The 17,039-nt window shown below is 40.0% G+C and overlaps 1 protein-coding gene across 3 annotated transcripts in view; it reads left to right on the top strand.

The window, feature by feature from the left end:
• The window catches only part of cacna2d3a (calcium channel, voltage-dependent, alpha 2/delta subunit 3a), a 135,072-nt gene that overhangs the window by 71,065 nt on the left and 46,968 nt on the right, over positions 1 to 17,039 (top strand). For all 3 annotated transcript variants that reach the window (XM_034877748.1, XM_034877746.1, XM_034877747.1), the window contains exons 5-10: positions 1,449 to 1,611; positions 5,211 to 5,342; positions 8,076 to 8,287; positions 9,790 to 9,864; positions 12,474 to 12,563; positions 13,209 to 13,322. In XM_034877748.1, the coding sequence (XP_034733639.1) occupies positions 1,449 to 1,611; positions 5,211 to 5,342; positions 8,076 to 8,287; positions 9,790 to 9,864; positions 12,474 to 12,563; positions 13,209 to 13,322 (786 nt within the window). The remainder of the gene's footprint in view (positions 1 to 1,448; positions 1,612 to 5,210; positions 5,343 to 8,075; positions 8,288 to 9,789; positions 9,865 to 12,473; positions 12,564 to 13,208; positions 13,323 to 17,039) is intronic.

Below are 17,039 nucleotides of genomic sequence, written 5' to 3'. Positions count from 1 at the left end.
AGATTTAGCCCAAGTGAAGGTTACTGCTGCTAGAAAAGAGAAAGTATGTGGTGGGATGAGTGATTCTCAGGGCATATAGAGGAAATAGTCTACCAAAGTGAGTGGTAGGACAAAACAATTTGTTCAAGTGCTTGTGTCAGGGTTTGGTGATGAGTAGATAATGTATGGTTACTTTTAAATATGTGCTCTGTGCTGTTGTTTCTGCACTAAATCACCCTTTACTTGGACCTGCGGACTTGTCAGTGTCTCTAAAATCAGGTCCTGGGAGTGTTTGTCCTCCTCTGAATGATAGCACATGTACTGGGGCTTTGTATTGTAGTCTTCAGAATAGCAAATTGTTCTCCTCAGAGGCCCTCTTCAAATCATATTCTCTTGGTGATTACAAGAGAAATCAATGTGGCCTTAAGCCATGCAATCACCACCGTTCACCTGCGCATTCAATGGATTAAATTGCTGTCGTTGTCATTGCTATTGACAGTAAAAACACTAAAATAGATTAATATACATATATATTTATATATATAAAAGCTTGTTCTTCTGATGGCACTTGCTATCCTAAATTATGTATTAATGATCAGTTGGAAGCAAATTTCAGTTTGGTGAATTCAGACCTTGTTCAGATTTCAGATGTCATCAAAGTGAAATTAGTTTCAAATGAGAAAACAGGACTTCTAAATATATTGAACATGGGCACACACTGTTCCATAGGTCAGTTAACAATTTTACATTGCATCTGTGCTCCTGCAGTGATGGCCTGTAACCACAAGGAGAGCTTTTCAGTTTTTTCAAGACTAAATTGCAAAAAATCATTACACAAATGAAGATGCTACCGAGTTTGCCAGTTCAGTTTGAATTTACATTAACCATTAGTTCTACTCCCTCTGTTCGTGTATGTTTAGATCATTGACATGGAAACATTCACAAATATGTATGCTTTGGAGGTTTTATTCTAAAATGTATTCTAAAAAAATGTAATTGCTTGAGAATCTTTATCTCTTTGTTGTCTTTGGCCTTCTGCCTTGGCTATAGCTCTCTGTTTGGTACCTCAGACTTCAGAACCTTTGGGATGCAGGGAGCCATGTGCTCTATATTGGTCTTTCTCTATGATTTATTAATAGTCTCCCCAGTATGCGCAGTACTAAAATAAAGTGCAGGCCGAGCACCACATGCCACATCTGGCTAGGAAGGGAGTATGCGAGCTCAGGAGAGATTTGTTAACTCAGCAGCTTTCCGCTGTAACATCGTGCATGTCTGGGATGATCCAGGGCTTCAGGTTACCTCAGTACACAAACTACTCTCTGTCTCAGCACTTCAGTGACCCATCCATTCTATACAGTGATAACACGATTCAGCAATATGATGACTAACATGATTCTGACAGATACTCCAGTATTCAAGTGTGTTTAATTGTTTGTATAATGTCTATATCTATTTTTTCATCTCTCCAGTATGAATACTTCAATGCAGTGTTGATCAATGAGGTGGATGATGTGGGGAACAGCGTAGAGCTGGGAGGAGAATTCCTCCTACAACCCAATGACCACTTCAACAACCTGTCAGTCAACCTCAGTCTCAGCGTGGTCCAGGTGCCCACCAACATGTACAACAAAGGTATGTTTACCTCCTGCAATGTATTACAATGGTCTTAAAAAAACAATTGTGCAGATAAGTTCAACGCAATCATTATAAAATACAATACGTCTAAGCCTATCAAGGGCAGACTTTTTTTGCTGAATTGATCAATTATTTCGATAATTGAAGCGGCAGCAATCAGTACAACAGTTAGCATGTGTGCTGGTGCACGTGGATGTACGCCTGTGTGCGGTGGAGGATTTTGGTTCATTAATTAAACTCTTTGGATTACCCCTACCACACTCATAAATGTTAAATAATCAGACATTCCGCTCATTTACAATCCACTCAAGTCCAACCAATGAAGTCATGGCCTTGTACCATACTCAGTGGACAGAGTGAATGCCATGTCGGCTTAACCCATCTATCCGAGGCAAATAAATTATATGGAGAGAGAGAGAGAGAGAGGAACAGGGGGAGAAAGTAAATGAGAAAGAAAGTAGGTTAAGTCAGTCTGATGGAAGGTTTGAGCAACAGATTAATTACAGCTAGGTGAAGAAAAAGCAAGTGAGAGTGACAGGAGAAGAGGGACTGAAATGGAAAAGGAATTGAATGAAAGGGCTAGGAGAGTGAGGCTGGCAGGCCAATACAGGGAGAGGAAGAGTAATTTTGATTTGATTCACGGGCAAATAAGTAAAATTACACACACACACACACACACACACACACACACACACACACACAAAAACATACACACAGAGCAAGAGAGCTTTAGAGTTTTAAATCTGCAGGTTTTTCTCACTGGTAGTGATGACGTTGATCGTTGATGTATTGGCAAGGACTGCAGGGAGCTCATTGGTCGGTAAAGTCTCACAATTCTGCAAAAGGAGACTAAGTGACTCGGAGGGAAGGAAACAGTTTGCTAATATTTCTTCAAAAATTTGCGAAATATTGTTAAATCTTTCTCCTTTTGAATGAATTTGCAAAAACATTCATGCAGTATGCTAGACTGGGTAAACCCCGCCCACTCTGCCGGCGATTTGATTTCGCCCTGCAGTTTGGTCTGGAAACCTGCACATTTAATTCTCCTGCTTAAGTTCACAATTTTGCTGCAACCAATCACAAACTGGCTTATCTACCTGGTGCGCTATTGGCGAGTTTTACACGATGACGATAGAGAAGCAACCAAGCAGCCTCTGGTTAACATTCAACATTGCGGCGGCCACCGAACGCCACCGAAGTCCAGCAAACGTCTTCTTATACTGTCTATGAGCAAACCTGTTGCCGCTGTCGCTTCTACGTCACCCGGATTGATGGTCTGAAGTTGAAGGACTTTCCAATTAAAATGACTTTTAATGTTTCTCTACTACTTGCTCAAGAAGACATTTTTAGCAGGTTTAGTATAGCAGCACTGCTTTTATGTAAAAAAAAGCATAGGCTGCATTGGTTTGCGTTTGTTTCTACAGGTGTGGGTGAGAAGATGTAATACGATCGAGGATATCCAGTTTTAGCAATACGTACTTGTCAGATATCTAAGCACTGCAAAGTGAATTATAATAAGACAATATTTATTGCTGCATTGCACCTAATCCAAATTGGAGCAAGGTTCTCTCTGAAATCACAGAAGAGGCTGCGTTCTTTTACGGAGTGCTTCTGAAATCCTCCTCACGCATAGCAGCCAGACACTGTCACCTGAACCTTTTTTTATGCTGCTGAAGAGAGGCCTGTACACATCATAAATGGTTTGGTGGCAGCAAAGATGAATTAGAGATTAAGTCAATGATAGCAGAGAGCTGCACGCCGCCGGACATTACTCGCAGGAGCAACACACCACATCAAACATCCATCTTCCGAACATCGCAACCAAAACACAACCTACACCGTCATACTTTATGAGGTCACGTGACAGGAACATGTACAGTGCACGCAGCGAAGAACATATTTGTAGCAGGTCAATACACGCTAATGTCCATTCACTAACATTTATACTCGTTCACTAAAAAAACACTTGGTTCCCACTTCTTTCCCGTTTCTAATCATGCTTCCTTGCTCCTGTTAATACCCTCCTCCCTAATCATTGTAAGTAACCTATTAGAGTAAAGTTGATTTCAGCTCAGATCACTCAGACTGGTGCACCAGTGGGTAACCTACATAGTTCTACTTTTCAATCTTGAGTACAAGTGCACGTGTGATTATATAAAATCATGGGAGCTCCTTTGATCAGATTAATTCAAGGAGCGCATTAGTTGAGATGAATTTAAATGACAGCTTAGGGGGAAAAGTAGAGTCCATACTCTCTCCCTCCTCATTATGAGTTGAGATTGTAATAGACTCTCAACCTGCACTAGAAGTGACTTTATTGTTGTGTAAATAGGGCCTGGACCAAATCCAGCCTCTTCTCCACCTCACTCCATAGAGGGGGATGGGTGTTTACTATCAAGAGAGGGTTTTTTTGTGCTAGCTTCCAGAGGACTAATTTGATCATGGCTTTCTGGCATGACTGTTGACAGCAGAACAATGTTGCCAGCATACATGGGCGATGATGGGAAACCTGTTATCTACTTTCTCTCTCTCTCTCTCTCTCTCTCTCTCTCTCTCTCTCTCTCTCTCTCTCTCTCTCTCTTTCCATTAGGTTCTTGTCTGTCTGACTGTCTCCTTTTTGCCTGCCTTTCTGTCTGCCTTCCCGACTTTATTTTTTATCTCGCCCTAAAAGGTGTTTGTGTATATGCCCTACTGTATGATTCTGTCTGTCTGCTCATTCTTTTCTGCTTCCATCTTTCTGAGCCAAGCAAAATTGTTGTAGTATAAGCAGCTGTAATAAGCTTGGCAGTCTAGTCTCAAATCGGTTACATTTTTGACTCTAGCAGTCTGTAAATTCAGAAAAAGTTTTAATGATTGGATATGCCCTACCATATATTACTATCACTTTGGATAGAATTATTAATGGATGCACATGAGCCACCCAAGTCAAAGGCTGAGATGGTTGCTTCTTGGATCTGTATTAGGAGCTTTTCCCCTCATGATTGGATTTAGTTACTTTCTCATCAATTTGTGTGGAAATTTCAGTAAAGTCTACCCATCTCATGGTTTTCACTTGATGCAGCTATTTTGCTTTAGCTGTCTAGTAGGCAGAGAGTGCACAATGTGCAGTGGTGGGTGCAGGTGGGTAGTAAAGATACAAGGCCAAAGGGCAGTTGGTGCAGCCTGAGCATCAAACACAGCCAAAATGCAGTAGAGTTTTCACAGAAAGTATACACAATGGCACAATAGTAAAACATATGTCCCAAAGTCAGATTCAGGTCTTCACAAAATTATTACTCAAATATACGTATAGTTACTGTTTTTTACCTTCGTAGGGAACGCAGTCTTTTCTGTTCCTATTCTTTTTTTCTAATTGTCTTTTTCTTTATTCTCATTTTTCACTCTGTTTTACTGCAAACACTTTCCCTGTGGAATGAATAGGTCCTGATAGTGATCTGTGGAGGTGCAGTGTACAACAGGATGTAAGTGGATGAGCAGGCAGTAGAGAATACCTGTTTCAACCACCTTGTCTGTTAAACAATGTTACTCAATTGATGCTTTTTCTTACCTCTGCATGCTTCTCTTTGTGTCTCTTTCTTTTTGACTTTAATCCTTAGATTCTGCCATCGTCAACGGAGTTTTCTGGTCTGAGGCCTTGAATAAAGTTTTTGTGGATAATTTTGAGAGAGACCCATCACTCATATGGCAGTACTTTGGCAGCGCCAAGGGTTTTTTCAGGCAGTACCCAGGTAAGTCTGTGTTTGTTTGTGAGTGTGGACCAGTGTAGCCGGAAGTGGCTGTGTGTGTTTGTGTGTTTGTAATTCAGTCGCTGTCTCCCTAAAGCAGAACGAGAGGTGTATGGGAATCTTCAGTGACATACAGCTAGGGACTGGGGGCTATCAGGGTGTGAGAGACAGGTGAAAGAGTTTGTGGAGATTAGAGAGTTGTTGAAGAAGATGGATAAAATGGACTTTTTCAGGTGAAGTGGAATGAATAAGAACAGGAGTAGCATAATAATCAAAAGAAGCATGTTCAATGTAATTGGTGAATATTATATTGTCTAGGTGACACATAATATGGAAATAAATTGAACTTTCTGACCTTATAAAAAAGCATATACTGTAAGTATTTTTAGTTGTGTTCTTTAATATCACACGCCCACGTCTCCATCTTACAAACATCATATGTGTAGTAAAAGGCCTCCTTCGCGGCTGATTGTTAGTTTTCTTAACTGGCCTCCAAAGTAATTGCTGCATACAGACTCTAAATTCAGTCTTTTCTTTTCCGTTAAGTTCACTAACATTAGAAAGAAATTGTCACTGTGAAAACAGTGTGTTCTGTGGATTATTGAAGCTGTTTCCTTTTTTTAAAGCTTATTTTTTGGGGCATTTTTCGGCCTTTATCCTCACAGGACAGATAAAGACATGGAAGATAGAGGGGGAATGACATGCAGCAAAGGGCCGTAGGCCGGAGCCAAACCCGCGGCCGCTATCTTGAGGAGTAAACCTCTATATATTTGCGTCCGCTTCACCAACCAAGCCATCCCGGCCACATTATTTAAGCTGTTTCTTATATGAACTCTGGACAGTGTCTGACCAATCAGGTGCGGACATTGTCCGAAGTTTACCTTTCTCACACATAGCACACAACAGGTGATTGTCGGTGTCAGACGTGTTCTCAATTACTGAAAGAATATACCGCTGTGAGGTAGGCTGTGGGTAATTTGGTAATAAACTACAGAGTCTCTTTCAGTTCAGTTCAATTCAATTTTATTTATAAAGCGTCAAATCACAACAACAGTTATCTCATTACGCTTTTCATAAAAGAGCAGGTCTAGACTGTATTCTGTGATGTTATTTATAGAAACCCAACAATTCCCACCAACACCAAGCACTAGGTGAAAGAGGCAAAAACCTTGAGCAGAACCATGGCTCAAGGTGGTCGGTCATCTGCCTTGACCGGTTGGGGGTGAAAGAAAGAAACAGAGAAAGAGAAAGAGAATGAGAGAGAGAGAGAGAGAGAGAGAGAGAATTGTAGCAGAGGGTGTCGAGCAGCAACATGGAGGCAGTGGGTGACTCCAACCACAGATCCAGACTCCACAGCTCCTGAGTCAGAAACATCTGCAGGTAGCGATAGGAGAGAGGAGAGGGGAGGAGAGAGCACAAGACTGCGGGGGCGAGAGAGCACAAGACTCCGGGAAAAGGAAGAAGTCGAGCTAGTTGCATGCATTAATAGGATGAGTTTGCATACAGATGAAGAGAAGGAGGAGGAGAGAGGAGCTCAGTGCATCATGGGAAGTCCTCCAGCATTCTAGGCCTATAGCAGCATAACTAAGGGATGGTTCAAGATTCAGCTGACCCAGCCCTAACCATAAGCTTTATCAAAGAGGAAAGTCTTAAGCCTACTCTTAAATGTGGAGACGGTCTCCTCAACCCAAACTGGAACCTGGTTCCACAGGAGAGGAGCGTGATGGCTGAACGCTCTGGCTCTCATTCTACTTTTAAAGACTCTAAGAACCACAAGTAACCCTGCATTCTGTGAGTGCAGGGCTCTGGTGGGGTAGTAAGGTACTATGAGCTCTTTAAGATAAGATGGTGCCTGACCATGAAGAGCTTTGTAGGTGAGAAGAAGGATTTTAAATTCTGTTCTGGATTTTACAGGAAGCCAATGCAGAGAAGCTTAAACATGAGAGATGTGATCTCTTTTCCTGGTTCCTGTCAGAACACGTGCTGCAGCGTTCTGAATCAGCTGAAGAGTCTTTATGGACTTTTTACATTTGTCTGAAGATTTTGGTGTTGGTCCTAAAAGACGAAAGTTCCAGAATCTCAGCCCTAGGCTGTGTTTTTTTCTTTTTCTTTCGGTTTTGTTCTAGCTGCATGATAGAACAATCCCTAGCCATTTACTCGGTGTAAATTCTCCAGAAAACAAGTTGCTCCATTCACATATGGATTCAATTGGACATTACAGAGACTTTGTTTTTACGTAACTTGCATGGTAATGTCCATTTAATATCCAGTCCAACTGATTTGGACATTCACATTCTCACATACAGCTTCTCCACATAATACCTAGATCATGTTTTGCATTGCATGTGTGTAATTTGTTTGTTAGTTTCTAGATAGGGACGTTGCTGTTTAATTTTTTCTGTATAATTCGTTGATTGCTCTGAGCACTACAGTACATTCACCTCTATTGTACTGGGGTGTCAGCAGAAATCTCACATATCTACGTGGCCAAATGCCACTAGAAGTGAGTGAGTAAAATTACCAGATTTTAGTAGGGAAAGTCTTAAAAAGAAATGACTGTTTTAGAAAAATGACAGAAAAAGCAATGTGCTAATAGGCAAAAAGCATTTAGGGCTTGAAGAATCAGGCCACCTTTTTATCTCTTTCAGCCAAGGTAACAGTTTGTTTTATTACTCCGGCACTATTGCAGTTCATCATTTATCTTTTGAATTGTGATGCTGACTCGGTTTCTTCAAGGTATCAAGTGGAAGCCGGATGAACACGGGGTCATAGCTTTTGACTGTCGTAACCGTAAGTGGTACATCCAGGCGGCTACCTCTCCAAAGGATGTGGTCATCCTGGTGGATGTCAGTGGCAGCATGAAAGGTCTCAGGCTCACCATTGCAAGGCAGACTGTCTCCTCCATACTGGACACTCTTGGGGACGATGACTTTTTTAACATCATCGCTGTAAGTCTGCGCGGATATGCACACAGCTGTGATACATACACTACTTAACCTCTATGATTTTTATAGATACACACACACACACATACACAACCACATCCTCTTCTCCTCAGATCAGAGGAAATGCTGGAACAAATCAGCTTTCTATCCTGTCACGCTCACAACCAATTAGTAGTCAGCTGAATGAAGATTTGAATTGCAAAAGAGACAGTTGTGATTGGATCCCGCCTCAGGCACCCAAACCATTGTTATCGCATCTCAGTCTGATGAAACTGTGTGTGTGTGTGTTTGTGTGTGCGTGTGTGTGTGTGTTTGTGGGACATGCACTTGCAAGTGTGTCTGATGCAGAATTAAAACGTATCTAGTCACTTTGCCAGCCTCCATTCTCTTTCTCCAAAGAACAAAGTCTTCATTATCATTTGTTATCCTAATCATGTTATTTTGAAAATTATTCTTTTGAAAAATAAAGGAAAGGAGGATTTAGACAATCTGGCAGAAACACATTTTTACCCTAACACTCTTTAAAAGGATGTGTGATTTTGACTTATCTCTTCTTTCTTTTTTATTTGTGATTCATTAACTGTGTTACCTTCTACAGTGGTGCTCATAAGTTTATGAACCCATGTTAAAGTTGACTAAAGAGAGGAATAAAAAAAAATCACCTTTTGGAAATGAATCTTAATTGATCGTAATGCCTTAAAGAAATTAGGAAAAATCCAACCTTTAAGAACACCAATGAATAATGTATCATAAATAAATAAATGTTCTTTCTCAAAATACAGTTGTTCAGTTTATGGGTTTTGTCTAAAATATCTGCAGTGAGTTTGTTTAAAATTGCAATGTATACAGTAGGGGTGTAGAAAAAAATAAATTTGTACTTGAATCGCAATTCAAGCTCTACCGATTCCTAATCGAGTCATATTTTGTTTTGTAATTACATATTAAAAAATGTTTTTAGTATATGTCTACTGCAATCCCATGATACATAGATACTTTATGGATTCACAAGGGGAACTTCAAGGTCCCAGTAGCTTACAGACATAACACACAGCATACACATACATCATAACAGGATATTAACATAACAAAAAAAAACTAATTGAATTTGTATAATTGAATTGAATCGTGAGCCTGAAAATCTGAATCGAGTCGTGACATTTTCTGAATCATACACCGCTAGTAGACACAGAACGCACACAGACACACACAGATGCATGTGCACATAGACAGAAAATTGCTGGTTGTGGAGGAACACATTTCCATCCCTTTTCTTGGACTTTGAAGTCTAATACTTGCATTAAATGATGAGTATTATCAGAGAATGGCAGGCACTGGATACACTGTGTACTGTACTGTTCAGTGTGTTTATGTGTGTGTGCGTTTCATCAAGATGAGTGAAGTTTCTATCATATTCACATTTAGAATTTTCAAACATTTCTGTATATAAATCACAATAAAAAGTGAGAAAAATGATTACTTTAATTTTTCCTTTTGTATTCTTTTAGTACAATGAGGAATTGCATTATGTAGAGCCGTGCCTAAATGGAACCCTGGTCCAAGCAGATGTCACAAACAAAGATGTAAGTCTTTCTCTCCTTGTCTTCTGTTGTTTTTTTATAATCATACAAATTAGAAGTCATTCATGATTTATTGTGTATTACACACAGTACAAATTATTTGAAAATATTTAACTGAAATAATAGTGTAGGTTTAAGACAGAATGCAGTATGAGTATTGAACATCACACATGAATCTACATTGAACGTGTGTGTGTAGGTGTGTGTGGGTGTGTGTGTGTGTGTGTGTGTGTGTGTGAACTCACTCCTCATCTCTGCTCAAGGCCACATAACCCGCTACTAGCATAACACACCCAATTCTCCGACCGAATTGTGCATTGCAGGTACTGTAGGTATTGAAAAGAAAGAAGAAGTACGTGTGGAATTAAAAACATATATATCTCTGTTTCTGCTGCACTTTTTAAAAACCTTTTTTCCAACAGTGTTAAAGCTGTGCAATTATGGTTTGACTTTACCTGAGGCAGTGAGTAGCATAAATATTATGGGAACTGTTTGTCTAACTGTGTTTGCATGTGTGCACAGTATACAGATTGAGCTGTGCATACAAGACATTTTCATTAAATGGCACATGAGAATCCTTGCAATTATTGTGGCATGACCCCCATCTTCATCTCTGAATCTTCTGTATTGCATTTAGTAAACTGTACTCTCTCTCTCTCTCTTTGTGTGTGTGTGTGTGTGTGTGTGTGTGTGTGTGCGTGTACGTGTGGACGTGTGTGTGTTTGTAGAGTTCAACTGGATCATACATACCTGCTATGGCTATATTACCATGAGTAGTTTTTCTAATTTGACCTGTCTGATTATTACTGACATGCGCAGTAGTTCCAGGCTAATATTTAAAGCCTTAAGGTAAACACTAATGATTTACAGTATTATCTCTATCTAACAGTTGTTGGGCTTAAACTCACAGCAGTCCTCTAAAATATGATTAAAGGTCTGCTGAGCAGTTTGCTCCAGTTATGTCATTTAGATAGTTATTTAACAGATGACACATGTAGTAACAAACTAAAGTAGAACGAAAGTCAGAAATCCCAGAAATAATAAATGGTTTATTTGCAGCTCAAACAGCATCAGCAATGTCTAGGTTAGAAAAGGCATAAGCTGGTTAAAATATTTTAGACAGCCTCTTTTTGACTATATCAAGGTGACAGGTCCAAACTTCACTCAACCAACCAAAGTAGCACAGTCTTAAAGCTGTGGAAGGCACTTTATTTTTGGTGTTGTTGGGCAAACATTCCATAATAATCTTTCAGCATGTTACAATTCAAGTGGTCTGAGAGAAAACTAGATTTCTGCACCTCTTGGCTCTGTATTCCGATTTTAGAAAATCTAGCTGGCACAGGAGACTTTGGTCAATCACAGGTCAGTTTATTCGAATTCTGCCTTTTTTGCATTTTTTGTGTCCAACTAATTTTCTACCTCTCTTTTTCATGCATTGATCAGAGTTGAACCTCCCCCCAGGTTGGGATAAATAACTTGCTCTAAAAATCAAAACTTTAGGCTATAGCAAACAGCATAGCCTAAACTGCCTGTAGCGAGGCTTGATTAAAATGTGTTTGAACCATTAAAGTGTTTGATGTCCAGTGTACATTTTCTTTTTTGAAACAGACTTTCTCATAGAGGGTACAGCCTTCTGTTGGAACCGATTAAGCTTTTTATTCATGTCAAAGAAAAGGTTGTGTCTTTTTGCCATATGGGGATGTTGTCAGGGATGCTCACGGTTGTTTTTGTACACAAATTTATCTGTGTGTTGCTGAAGCTCACACCTGCGTGTGTGTGAATGTTTGCTCCCAAGTGAGCAGGCTCTAATATGGCCTTATCCTGCTTGGGCTCCTTACTGTGCATTGAGAGACGTTCCTCCTCCAGTCAGGAAGGAACAGAATGTAGGAGATGAATGTAAAGTGAGTGAAAGGAAAGATGCAGTAAAATAACCTAGACCCTTAAATAATTCTATAATGTATGTAATGCTTTGGTTGCCACTGATAAAATAGAAGTGTGTGTGTGTGTGTGTGTGTGTGTGTGTGTGTGTGTGCTTGTGTCTGCGTGTGTGTTCGTGCATGTGTGTTCGTGCATGTGTGTGTGCGCGCGCGTGATTTTCCTCCAGGCTGTTGCAAATAATGAGACATGCACATGGGACCTGTTAGGCTGTTGACATTAAACTCATCATTACTGTAATTTCCAGAGAGATAATGCACCCTTTGTGGCACAAACACACCTATGAACAGACTCAGACACTTGCAAACAGAGTAGACTGACCGGTCGCCAGCTTAAAAGAGGTGGAAGGAAAACAGGTGATTTTTTGTATGTGACATTTCACTCCAACACAATGTGGCTGTTTTCCGCAAAAAAAAGGGCTCAGTGCTCAGTTTAAGACCCCAGACCCTTGGTGCAATGTCTGTTCACACACAAATGATGGTTCAGTGAGATATATTGTCTGTCTCTGTGTTAAGAGCAAGTCACATTAAGTTTTTATTGAAGTTGTTATCCCGTATTTGTCTCTCTTTTTTCTCTCTCTCTCCTCTATTTCCTTCTCCCTCTGTGTTTTTTCACCCTTGTTTGGTCTTCTTGTCTCCGTGATCAAAATGTTTCCTTCCCAAACGTTATTTTTTCAGCATTTCCGGGAGCACCTCAACAAGCTGTTTGCTCAAGGCATTGGTATGTTAGACATAGCTCTGACTGAGGCCTTCAATCTTCTTGGTGAAGTAAGTTATCTCTCCCCCTCCACACACACACACACACACACGCACACACATAGACACACTCACATACACATAAAAGAACAGTGTTATGGACAAATTTGATTAGCACACCGTAATTAATAGCTAAATCAACAAAATCATGAATAAAAACAAGTAAACAAAGCACTTAATGATTCAGATTACTAATATGACATCTCCTCATTATGAACAGGCACTTCATCATGCACACAGACACACTCCTTTACCTTTCCCTTCTCAGTGCTCATATTTCAAAAACATGTATCAAAGTTTATACTAAATGTCTCCGTTCTCCTCTCTGTAGCCTTTGAGATACATGTCATCCTAAGGTAGATGTCCTTGTTGCTTTTGTGCATGGGAAAGGAATTTTATTATTTTAGTACCTTTTATAACACAGTTAACTTCTATGCTGTGAAAGTTATTTGAAGACACATTACATTCTCTAAAGGGAAGTAACTACCTGATATGTTTGAAGTGTTTGAAAGAAGATTTTGAACTGGTTTTATTCAGATTGGAGGGGATTTTTTTATTGGTTTTGTTCACCTAACTTAACCCCCCCCCCCCCCCCCCCCCCCCCCCCCCCCCCCCCCCCCCCCGCCCCTCTCTCTCTCTCTCTCTCGCTCGCTCCAGTTCAACGAGACTGGGAGGGGCAGTGAGTGTAGCCAGGCCATTATGTTGGTGACAGATGGGGCAGTGGACACTTATGATGCCATCTTTGCCAAGTACAACTGGCCAGACAGGAAGGTAGTGTATTAAACACACAAACACACACATCGCACTATTGAGCAATTGTTGTTCCACTACAGTTGTTAAAATGAGGTCTGCTGAACTCAATTTCCCATTTTGCCTTGTTGGTAACTTCATGAACCTGCAACCTGGTATTCTAATGGAGAGCAGTAGACCCTCCTGTGCCTCTGAATGACTTTTTAAAGTTGCTGTTGAGATTTGACAATGAGAAAATGTGGAAGTTGATCCATTTCACAGAATTTTAGGTGAACATCAAGGGCAACATTATTTCTCAAATACATCAATATTTATAATACATAATATTTATTTGGTTAGGGTATTGATTACAAATTATACATAATTATTCTAACATCAGACACAGTTTTGGCAGTTTTGGCAAGCAGTATTAATATTTGTCTGAATTTGTGAGAGAAAGTTTTTGACATACAGAAGGTATTGACTGGACCCAGTGTGAGTTCCTTTTAGAGGCCTTTAATACAGAGTTAAGTATGGCCCTTTCTCTGAGGAATGAGCTGTCTGTCTGCTGTCCTGCAAGGTAATTGTGGTGCTCTTCTGAAAGGCCGTGAAATGAAATGGGAGGAGAGAGAGAGAGAGTAAGGAGACAGAGGGAAAGAAAAAGGGTTATTCTTAGGTCATTTTCTGTCCATGGGGTCTTCACCCTTAAAAGGTTGAGAATTGAAATACCATTCTAAAGACAATGGTAGATGCATACACCCTTACACACAGTGTATATATGTATATTGTCTCAGGTAAGTCTTTTAACACACATTATTAGCCAATTTTATTTCTAGAACCTGTGAGTATACATATGTTCCATGCACGTGGGTGCCTATTTGTTACCATAAATGCTGCACTTCATGTATTTATGTGTGTCTGGTGGTTGAAAATGCTTGCAACACCTCCTCCACCCTCACTCCTGCCTCAAGGCGAACAGCAGTGAGCAGCAAGCGGACAAGGCTGCTAGATAGTTCCATTTAGAAGAAGCCCTGCTGATAATGGAAGTCTTCCGTCTCTGTCATTCTCTCCAGTGTCCCTCTCTCCCCGCTTCTGGTTTTTAATGGCTTTCTTCCAACCAGTCTTAAAGCATCACCACGGTAAAGCATCACACTGAGAATATGGGCATGTTTTGGAATATCTGCATACAGATGGCATTTATTCCAAAAAAGCTTTAAAGAAAAGATTGTGAGATCATAAAGAAGGTATTGCCGTGAAAAACAATATCTACTGTAAGGAAACACTGAAAAACTTCAAATACATTCTGTAATGGGTGTTTTCATGCTTTCATGTTACACCATGATTATTTTCAGAGAGATACTGTCACATTTTTCAGATAACTGCCATTTGTAGATAAAGAATGTTTTAGAAACTTACATATATTTTGTACTGATAAAGACTATTGGGGTGGTTTATTTAAGAGCAAACGTCTCCCGGACTTTTAAAGTAAATGGCTTGTAAGGCTTGTGTGTATTACCAATCTCAATAACTGAGTTAAAACGAGATAAAAGTAGTGTACACCCACAAAGCTTTGTTTGCTTGGTCTCACGAGACTCCCATTATATTTCACTTGTCGTTTTGCTAAGCAGAACAATACCAAGCAATTAAGCAGAGTGCAACACATACAAGAAAGGGCAATACAAAAACAAGGCCAGTGCTAAAAATACATGTAGAGAGTAATGAATCAGATCATCAATTATACTACAGTACATGTGGATGACCAGATACTATTTTAATATTATGCATTGTACCCAGCATCTACAGAGGAAGTTTGTCCACATCCTAAAACAGAAGCCAGGCAAGACTTTCTTTCAAACAAAATGTATATCATTTCCTAAACTCATTAAATTGCAATACATCCTTAATCAAGCAAATGGGAGAGGGAATCAGAATGTTTACAGCTTGCAGTGTAGTTTAGGAACACAAGAAACTCTCAGTAGAATTTTGATTGATGGCGAATTGGGAATATCACCAGAGCATTTATTGGAACAGAAGTGGTAGTCCTACTTGACACCAAAAAGCTTGACCCTTTCCTGTCTATAGTGCCGCAAAATTCCTACAACCACCTGAGAGTGCAGCCTCTACATCTCCAGACACCTGATCCTCTGACAGATTTCCCATATTTGGCACAATAAACCCCCCGTGGGATGAAAACCTGGGTTGTGCCATCAATGTATTTTGACAAACAGGATAGGGTTTTCCAAGATGGCACAGATTCATATCAATTATAGTTGATCGCTAGGCGCATACACTGCAAAACTTCTTCAGCCATTTTTTGCCCCATAGCACATTTGTATTGTTTTCTGGCTGAGTTGACCACACAAGTGCCATAAAATAAACTTGTTGAAATTGTTCATTCTATCATTTTCTTGTCATTTTCTTTGAAACATGGTAGAAGTATTTTTGGGCCAGAGGGAGTCACATCATTTGCAATTTAGACAGCAGCCACTGTGCCATAATGCAGCAAAGGCCAGCACTGATTGTGGGGACTTGTTGTGTGCTCTTAGCCACAACTGTGAGCTATCTTGCAGAGACAAAGGGAAACTAGACAACCCTGTCAACGGATGAAAGAGGCTGCACGCTGGCTGTCTTTACCAGCGTGGACTGACCTTGAAGCTGAAGTTATAGAAAAAAATGGAAGTGGGCTTCATGTACTTTCCTCAGTTTTAGGAGATTGATATGCTGGGCTACAAACAACCTTGCTCATGCCTGCTTGTGCACCGTCCTTTTTGCACTGGCCATAGCTTATCTGTCTTCACCATTTGGCATTGCATCATGAGGCCCCAGTTCCCATCCTTTGCCAACATTGTTTCTGTTGTCCCAATAACAAAGGGCTAATCATAACTGCCCGGAGATTACACTGCAACATATAAAAGGGACTCCATAGTGTAGTAGGCACGTGTATAGGGCCAGCAGAACAGCCTAGAATGGTAATACCATGAGCCCTTGGAGACAGAGACACATCATCCATGTGGCCTTGGCTCTCAACCTGAATTGTGAGAGAAACTCATTGAGTAGAGTCTGCCTCTTCCTAGTAAGAGGCAATAGTGCAATCTTGAAATCCACTGCTAGGTAGATCCACTGATACATGTACATAACACCAACACATACATGTGTTGGTCAGTTTGTCTGCTTGGCAATCCCGTTATGCAGCAATAAAATTAAAGTAAGATGAACAAACAGAGGAATTTATCTTTTTAGATAAAACAGATGTTGACAAAGTTTTCTTTTGGGTACATCATTTGAAATTGAGAAAAATTTGAAGTTGCAAAAAAGGTAACAAGATGAGCAAACTATAATTCTACATAATATGAAGAAAACAGACAGTTTTACAGGCAAAACGCAATACAGTCGCTGTTTCCTAAAACAGGAAAGAAAGCTGGCAAAAATATAGCCAACGCTTTTAAGCGTGAATCAGGACGTTTATCAATATAAGTTCCTCATCAGTCACACAAGATCTGTCCAAAATTATGCTTGTCTTTTCCATAAACAGCAAAAAAAAAAAAAACATAATTCAAACCTAAGTGCGCATTGTTAACACACGGCTCAAGAAGCCGACAAATAGCATACATGATTCTCTCCGGTTAAAATCTCTTTATTTCATAAGAATACCCTTTAGGAAATGTTAACAGGTTTGTCTGTCTCTAAATGTTTTAACTTTAATGAGCACACCTCTCTCTCTCTCTCTCTCTCTCTCTCTCTCTCTCTCTCTCTCTCTCT

This window comes from Etheostoma cragini, chromosome 7, assembly GCF_013103735.1.
Source record: "Etheostoma cragini isolate CJK2018 chromosome 7, CSU_Ecrag_1.0, whole genome shotgun sequence".
NCBI classification, from domain to species: domain Eukaryota; kingdom Metazoa; phylum Chordata; class Actinopteri; order Perciformes; family Percidae; genus Etheostoma; species Etheostoma cragini.
This window is presented reverse-complemented; position numbering and strand designations above follow the sequence as displayed.